Source organism: Anopheles coustani, unplaced genomic scaffold (assembly GCF_943734705.1).
Source record: "Anopheles coustani unplaced genomic scaffold, idAnoCousDA_361_x.2 U_8, whole genome shotgun sequence".
In the NCBI taxonomy this organism is placed as follows: domain Eukaryota; kingdom Metazoa; phylum Arthropoda; class Insecta; order Diptera; family Culicidae; genus Anopheles; species Anopheles coustani.
In genome coordinates this window covers 86,342-95,186 of record NW_026525221.1, presented here as the reverse complement: position 1 = coordinate 95,186, position 8,845 = coordinate 86,342, and the positions used below count along the sequence as shown (strand labels likewise).

Sequence of the window (8,845 nt, the reverse complement as noted above, 5' to 3'; positions counted from 1 at the left end):
TCTCGCTTTTCTTACGTATACCTACGAGTAACAAGCTGCTACGTGCCAATCTAATTAAAAAGTGCAAATAAAGTTCCTTTTTAACCTAGTAATTACAACGTGTGAATTCTTCGTGCAAAACGTTCGCCCGCAGCTTCGTGCAAAACATTCGCTCTAGCTTCGTGCAAAACATTCGCTTTAGCTTCGTGAAAAACATTCGCTTTCGCTACGTGCAAAACACTCGCCCATCGCTACGTGCGAGAACATTTTGGTGACCCCGACGTGATAACGTGAAAAGTGCTAAGTGCAAAATTCTGTCACGACTTAAGTATGAATAACGAGAACGAAAACATCGTGGCCGAGGCCTTGCGGCTACTTACCGCCCTAGAGGGCAGCGTAAAGGAGGTGGCCGCAAGCCTCGATGCGAAGATGAAACCGGAGGTGGCCGCCGTGAAGGTGGACATCTTGGCGTCCCTGTGGCGGGACGGGAACGCCGCGCTGATGCGCGTCGAAAGTGTCACCGGCCCCCATCCGCGCAGGGGCCCCTTCACGGAGGCTTATGCGGCAGCCATGGCGGCTGCAACCAAGCGCCGTGAGGGAGCCGCCTCCAAACCGTCCATTTTGGACACCACGATGGCGGGGCAGCCATCGCGAGCAGACCACCTGCCTCGCATAGAACTGCCCAAGTTCGAGGGCTCGCCCTCCGAATGGCCCGCGTTCTCGAGTCGATTCGAGAAGCGCGTGGCCGGACTTACGGAGGACTCCGATAAATTCGCCTTTTTGATAAAATGCCTCGAGCGGTGCGACATCGCGAGGCACAGTTGTGAGGCATTCGAAAACGCCGGAATGCCGTTCGCCCAAGCTTGGGCCAAGCTGGAGGAGAGATTTTATAAGAAGCGGGTGGCATTTATGGGCCACATCCGCAAAATCCTCGAACTGCCCAGGATGAGCTCTCCGTCGGCGAACGCGTTGATGCGCGTCATCGACGTAGTGGAGACGGCCGTGGCCTCAGCCCGCCAGATCGCCGAGGCTGGCGATTCCACCTCCGTGGTGGAAGACGGGCTGATTGTCGCGCTCGTAATGGACAAGCTAGACGCTGAAACCATTGCGAGCGTGACACGGCGTGCGGACCAGCAGCTCATCCCTACGTGGGTTGAGCTGCGTCGCGAGCTGGATGGGCTGGCTAATAAAATTTATTATCAGCCCAAGCGGAAGGAAGATGCGGATCGAGCGCGTGGAGCGAACCAGCGAGCAGCACGGACGGTGCTAGCTGCAACCGTCACCCCTAAGCCTGCTGCCATCGCCTCCAGGCCTGCGCGGAGGGCGCCGGCGACCCAGCCAGCCGCTGCCGCCATCGTTCCCGCCAGCACCAGTACGAAGGTAAGAACGGGGGGTCAGGGGGCTGGGACGCGACGGTGTTACGCGTGTGACAGGACGGGCCACGTGACGACGGTGTGCCCGGAGCTGCGCGCGCGGTCCGTAATTCAGTGCATTAATTACATTATGGACCGCCGCAAGTGCATGAACTGCTTCTCGAAGGACCATCCGGCCAATGCATGCCCGAGTGAGCGGAGGTGCCAGGTGTGTGGCAAGAAGCACCACACAATGCTCCACGTGCATTCCGACCCGACGCCGGAGTGACTTGCCCACTCCGTGCCCTCACTCCGCGCCCGCTCCGTGCATCCGAACCCCAGTGCCGTGTCTCGCCGTTCCCGCTTCGTGCGTCCTCGCGTGTGCTCCGTGCGTCCTCGCGTGTGCTCCGTGCCTCGCCCCCCGTGCTTCGTGCCCCGTGTGTGCTCCGTGCTTCCTCGTGCTACCGCGCCGCCCAGTGCCTGCTGCTTGCCGCCTGGTGCCCGCGCCGTGCCGAGTGAATCCAGCTCCGTGCCTCGCCGCTCCCGCTCCGTGCTTCCTCGTGCTACCGCGCCGCCCAGTACCTGCTGCTTGCCGCCTGGTGCCCGCGCCGTGCCGAGTGAATCCAGCTTCGTGCCCCGCCGCTCCAGCTCCGTGCCTCGCCGCTCCCGCTCCGTGCTTCCTCGTGCTACCGCGCCGCCCAGTGCCTGCTGCTTGCCGCCTGGTGCCCGCGCCGTGCCGAGTGAATCCAGCTTCGTGCCCCGCCGCTCCAGCTCCGTGCCTCGCCGCTCCCGCTCCGTGCTTCCTCGTGCTACCGCGCCGCCCAGTGCCTGCTGCTTGCCGCCTGGTGCCCGCGCCGTGCCGAGTGAATCCAGCTTCGTGCCCCGCCGCTCCAGCTCCGTGCCTCGCCGCTCCCGCTCCGTGCTTCCTCGTGCTACCGCGCCGCCCAGTGCCTGCTGCTTGCCGCCTGGTGCCCGCGCCGTGCCGAGTGAATCCAGCTTCGTGCCCCGCCGCTCCAGCTCCGTGCCTCGCCGCTCCAGCTTCGTGCTTCCTCGTGCTACCGCGCCGCCCAGTGCCTGCTGCTTGCCGCCTGGTGCCCGCGCCGTGCCGAGTGAATCCAGCTCCGTGCCTCGCCGCTCCCGCTCCGTGCTACCTCGTGCTACCGCGCCGCCCAGTGCCTGCTGCTTGCCGCCTGGTGCCCGCGCCGTGCCGAGTGAATCCAGCTTCGTGCCCCGCCGCTCCAGCTCCGTGCCTCGCCGCTCCCGCTCCGTGCTTCCTCGTGCTACCGCGCCGCCCAGTGCCTGCTGCTTGCCGCCTGGTGCCCGCGCCGTGCCGAGTGAATCCAGCTTCGTGCCCCGCCGCTCCAGCTCCGTGCCTCGCCGCTCCAGCTTCGTGCTTCCTCGTGCTACCGCGCCGCCCAGTGCCTGCTGCTTGCCGCCTGGTGCCCGCGCCGTGCCGAGTGAATCCAGCTTCGTGCCTCGCCGTTCCCGCTCCGTGCTTCCTCGTGCTACCGCGCCGCCCAGTGCCTGCTGCCTGCCGCCTGGTGCCTGCGCCGTGCCGAGTTACTCCAGCTTCGTGCCTCGACGTTCCCGCTCCGTGCCTCCTCGTGCCACCGCGCCGCCCAGTGCCTGCTGCTTGCCGCCTGGTGCCCGCGCCGTGCCGAGTGACTCCAGTTTCGTGCCCCGCCGTTCCCGCTCCGTGCTTCCTCGTGCTACCGCGCCGCCCAGTGCCTGCTGCTTGCCGCCTGGTGCCCGCGCCGTGCCGAGTGAATCCAGCTTCGTGCCTCGCCGTTCCCGCTCCGTGCCTCCTCGTGCCACCGCGCCGCCCAGTGCCTGCTGCTTGCCGCCTGGTGCCCGCGCCGTGCCGAGTGACTCCAGTTTCGTGCCCCGCCGTTCCCGCTCCGTGCTTCCTCGTGCTGCCGAAACGCCCAGGGACTGTAGTCTGCCGCCCGGTGTCCAAGCTTTGCTGAGTCACGCAAGCTGCGTACAGGTATGTGCCCGTTCTGTTCCTTTAAATGTCACCGTGCCGCCCGGTTCCTGCTCCGTGCCTCTTCGTGTTGCCGCGCCGCCCAGTGCCTGCCTCTTGCCGCCTGGTGCTCGCTCCGCTTCTAGTTCCTGCTCCGTGTCTCTTCGTGTTGCCGCGCCGCCCAGTGCCTGCCTCTTGTCGCCTGGTGCTCGCGCCGCTTTTAGTTCCTGCTCCGTGCCTCTTCGTGTTGCCGCGCCGCCCAGTGCCTGCCTCTTGTCGCCTGGTGCTCGCGCCGCTTCTAGTTCCTGCTCCGTGCCTCTTCGTGTTGCCGCGCCGCCCAGTGCCTGCCTATTTCTGCCTGGTGCTCGCGCCGCCCCGCGTTCCTGCTCCGTGCCTCTTCGTACTGCCGCGCCACCCAGTACCTACCAATTGCCGCCTGGTGCTCGCGCCGCACCTTCTCGTTCCTGCTCCGTGCCTCTTCGGATTCATTCTACACCCAGAAGCTGTTGTCTGCCGCATGCTGCATCCAACATCCCGAGGAGATCCCGCTCCGTGCTTCGCTCCGGCTCCCTGCATCATCGTGCTTGTCCTGCGCCTCGTCCTGATGAATCCACCCCACAGGATGGTAATGACCCCCCTTCGGGCGCCAATTCATCGAGTGATCCTGCTGCCGATTCTTGCCAATCAAGACGTGCCTCGGTTGACATTTCACCAACGGAAGACATCCCGCTACTGGACAACTACGTGCTACTCGCTACGGTCGCGATACTCATCCAGGACAACATGGGAATGTGGCAACGGATCCGATGCGTGCTCGACTCCGGCAGCCAAATCGAGGCAATCACCAAGAATGCGGTTAAGCGTCTTGGATTAGCGATGCACCCTGCACGATTGACGCTGAGTGGCGTGGGGAGCAAAATCCCAGTAACCCAACAAATACGAGCGAAGATTACGTCGATTGACGGCAGCTGCTCTGAGGATGTCGGATTCTTCGTGATTCCCGGTCTCAGTGATCAACCGGCTCGTGCCATCAGACAAGACGAATTGGACCTGCCAGAGGCCAAGTTCCTAGCAGATGCGGAATTCTACCATCCTGGAACAATCGACGCTATCTTAGGTGCCAGAATATGCTTCGACGCACTCAAGACAGGGCTGCGTCGCCTCCCAAATGGCTTGACCCTCCAGAATTCTAAATTCGGATGGCTCGTGGGAGGAATGCTACGTGACACGACTTCAGCCGATCTATACGAACACAGTTGTCTAGCTACGTGCGTCGATGACCTAAAGGAGATCCTCGAACGATTCTGGAGAATCGAAGAACTCCCAAATGATGCCGCCGACTCCACGGTTTGGAAGTCTCACGAACTAGAGACGCACTTTAAGGAGCATACCACCATCGCTGACGATGGACGATACATCGTACAAATTCCCTTACGGGGGGAGCTAAACCAGCTGGGAGATTCAATGGGGCAAGCAAGACGCCGCTTGCTAGCCCTAGAAAGACGTCTCGCCAGCCATGAGCCCACCTACGCAGAATATCGAAAGTTCATGCGAGAGTACCAAGAGCTGGGCCACATGTGCCCAGTATCAACGGAGGAGCTCCCCAAAGTACGCTACGTGATTCCCCACTCTTTCGTGGTAAAGCCAGACTCGACTACCACAAAACTACGCGTTGTGTTCGACGCCAGCGCGAAATCAACGACGGGAATCTCGCTGAACGACCTCCAAGCCGTAGGACCCGTGATCCAGCCTGACTTGTTCCGAATCTGGCTAGATTTCCGTACTCAAACCGTGGTGGCGACTGCCGACATCGTGAAGATGTACCGTCAAGTGTGGGTATCCGAGCCCGACACTTGGATGCAGTGCATTCTGTGGCGCGACAAGCCAAAGGACACGATGCAACTATTCAGACTCCTCACTGTTACGTACGGTGAGGCTGCTTCGTCTTATTTGGCCTGCAGGGCGTTGTTCGAAGCCGGGGAAGAAGTGCGGACTTCCGATCCCCAGACAGCTGACGCCATCCAATCATCGTTCTACGTGGACAACCTTTCGTTGGGCGCATCGACTCCCGAGCAGCTACGTGAGCTTATGACCAGCGTCGAGCGAGCACTCAACATACGCGGGATGCCATTGCGAAAGTGGGCATCTAACTCACCAGAGATCACCAGTAAAATCCCGGTGGAACACCGCGATACAACTGTACAGATTGGTGAGAAGCAGGCCATCAAGTTGCTCGGCCTGGCTTGGTGCCCTACAGAGGATACGTTCCAGCTCGTAGTCCAGGATGAGTTCTACGAGCCTTTGGGTTCATTGGAGAAACGACGTTTAGCATCCAAAGTTGGCAAGCTGTATGATCCTATCGGGATCCTCCAACCAGTGATAGTCACCGGAAAGATTCTGCTACAAGACCTCTGGCGAGATGGCTTCGGATGGGATGAAGCCGCATCACCTCGCATGATCGAAAGCTGGAACGGATTCGCCAGCCACCTGCCGCTTCTCAGACAGCTCCCAATCCCAAGGATGGCGCTGCCCAGCGAACCTCAGGGCGCGATCATGTACGGCTTCAGCGACGCATCTACGAAGGCCTTTGGATGCGCCATTTACCTTCGCTTTCTGGACGGTGAAGGAAACCCGCAATCTCGGTTGCTGTGCTCCAGGTCGCGATTGGCACCCATCGAAGAGGTGACTTTGCCGCGACTCGAACTGCAAGGAGCTCTGCTCCTAGCTCGCCTTTATGCCAAAATAAAGGACGCCTTTGGCACCCGGATAAGCCAAACTCGTTGGTGGACTGACTCTCAGGTGGTACTGGCTTGGATACGTTCCGACAACACCAAGTGGGGAGTCTACGTTAAGAACCGGGTGGAGAAAATTCACGCTGCCACGAATCGTCTGGATTGGAGCTACGTGCCGACGAAACTCAACCCAGCAGACCTCGTGTCCAGAGGACTTCCTGCCAACAAGCTCATAAACAGCGAGACTGCGAGTTTTTGGCTGAACGGACCGAGTTTCATAGTCAATGATGAAAGGCCAGTTATGCCTCAACTAAACTACGTGACTGCGTTGGAGGAAGCTGTCGACGCTCCTCTATTGTTGACGGCCATGGTGGGGAACGATTGTGATGACTTGTTATCCCAGTACAAGCACCACAACTCGTTCATCATGACAAGACGACATTTCGCGTGGCTCGGTAGAGCAATCTTTAACTTACGCGCACCCTCATCCTCCGTGGAGAAAAAATCAGGACCCCTTCAGCTCGACGAATTGGAGTACGGACTCCAACTGATAGTACGGGTGATGCAAGCTACGTGCTTTCCCAATGAGGTCAAGGAGATGCAAGACTCCGGGTCAGTTACGCCCAAGGGTTCGATGCAGCACCTCGACCCAATAGTAAGGGATAAGATCATCTGCGTACGGGGACGACTAGGAAACTCGGATCTGGCTGACGAAGCCAAGGTTCCTTTCCTAGTACCAAAGTCGCATCCCTTCTCCCGCGTAATCATCCGCCATTTGCACGAGCACAATTTCCATGCGGGAACTGAGCTGATCATGGCCGAATTCCGTGCGAGATTCTGGATGCGAGACCTGCGAAGAACAGTCGTCGGGGTAACCACGAGATGCGTAATTTGTGCCCGAGCGCGCCCAAGACAATACGCCCAGCAGATGGGACAGCTGCCGTCGGCTCGCGTCAACGTGTCTCCCGCCTTCACCCACACCGGCGTGGACCTGTGTGGCCCCTTCGAAATCGTTTCAAATGCTCGATCAGGCAAGCGTAGAACGGTCTACGTTTGTATCTTTGTGTGTTTCACTACGAAGGCCACGCACTTGGAGGTAGTGGAAGATCAGTCGACATCGGCGTTCATCTCAGCTCTATTACGATTCGTGTCCCTACGTGGAAGACCTGACACGATCTACTCCGACAACGGCCGCAACTTCGTGGGAGCTGCCAGAGAATTGACCCTGCTTCGCAAGACTCACAACAACCGGGAATTCCAGGACGAAGTGGTGAGCTTGGCAGCGGACAGCGGAATTCGTTTCTCGTTTATCCCTCCCAGGAGCCCAAACTTCGGAGGGCTTTGGGAGGCCAACATCAAGGTGGCAAAACGATTGTTCAAGGCCGCCGCAAAGGGAGCCCAGCTGAACTTGGTAGAGCTACAGACGTTACTCTACCAAATTTCGGCCATTCTCAACTCCAGGCCGCTCACCGCAATCCACTCCAGTCCGGAATCGGTAGAGGCACTTACCCCTGCGCACTTCCTCATCGGACGAGCATCATTCACCACTCCTGCCCCGCTTGGAGACGATGACACGGCCGGTGTCAAAACTCGTTGGAAGCGAGTCCAGAAACTCGCTCAACAATTCTGGTCCCGTTGGCGAACTGAGTACCTTGCTCAGTTGCGTTGTAGTGCGAAGTGGACGAAACGCACTACAAACTTGCAGACGGGCCAGATCGTGCTAGTCGGTGATGACAACCTACCCGTTGGACGATGGCCCATGGGCCTGGTCGTCAAAACCTACGTGGGACCCGACGGCATCGTACGTGTCGCTGACATACGAACAAGCAGCGGCATCTACAAGCGCAACGTGAGGCTGTTGGCACCCCTCCCAGTTGAGGCCGCTGAAACGGAAGTATCCAAGGAGCATTCGGGCGCACCTGACTCTTCCGTATCCGACGCAGCGCCAAACGAACAACTTGAGGGATCAGCAGCGCAGTGTCCTCCTGACTCGACTCCTGGCTACGTGCCGCCGACGACCCCTGAGCATGAGGACGACCCACCACCTACGTGCGGAATTTGGGACGGTCGCCTGCGTCCCAAAGGGGGGAGGAATGGTTGTGGGAAATAATCGCGTTATAATCGAAACAATTATGTCATCCGCGCGATCATGCGATAAGCGCATGATCAATCACGTCATCCGCGCGATCATGCGATAAGCGCATATCAATTATGGCAAATCCCCTCCATGACCCGGAAGATCGTGTGACGTGCCAGACCGCGTGCTGGAATGTCAGCTTATCACCGCGTGCTGGTACGTCACAGGAGAGAGCGCGTGGGAGAGCTTTCGCTACGGGCAACTCTCCCACGCATAGGGAAGTGGAGGGGAGCGATGACACCTATAAAACCGTCGATCAACGGATCGACGGGCTCTCTCGCTTTTCTTACGTATACCTACGAGTAACAAGCTGCTACGTGCCAATCTAATTAAAAAGTGCAAATAAAGTTCCTTTTTAACCTAGTAATTACAACGTGTGAATTCTTCGTGCAAAACGTTCGCCCGCAGCTTCGTGCAAAACATTCGCTCTAGCTTCGTGCAAAACATTCGCTTTAGCTTCGTGAAAAACATTCGCTTTCGCTACGTGCAAAACACTCGCCCATCGCTACGTGCGAGAACACACCTTCTAAACCTCATTTTGCATCGTCTCATTCTCTTTAAAGTCACTTTAAGCACCTTCTAAACACCATTTTGCATCGTCTCATTCTCTTTAAAGTCACTTTAAGCACCTTCTAAACCTCATTTTGCATCGTCTCATTCTCTTTAAAGTCACTTTAAGCAC

The 8,845-nt window shown here is 58.7% G+C and overlaps 1 protein-coding gene across 1 annotated transcript; it reads left to right on the top strand.

The window, feature by feature from the left end:
• The first annotated feature begins 309 nt into the window (after window positions 1-309).
• LOC131271128 (uncharacterized) lies at window positions 310-8,136 on the top strand. Its single transcript, XM_058272514.1, has 2 exons — window positions 310-1,359; window positions 3,916-8,136. The coding sequence occupies exons 1-2, from the start codon at window positions 310-312 to the stop codon at window positions 8,134-8,136; spliced, it is 5,271 nt and encodes a 1,756-aa protein (XP_058128497.1).
• Window positions 8,137-8,845: the final 709 nt, after the last annotated feature.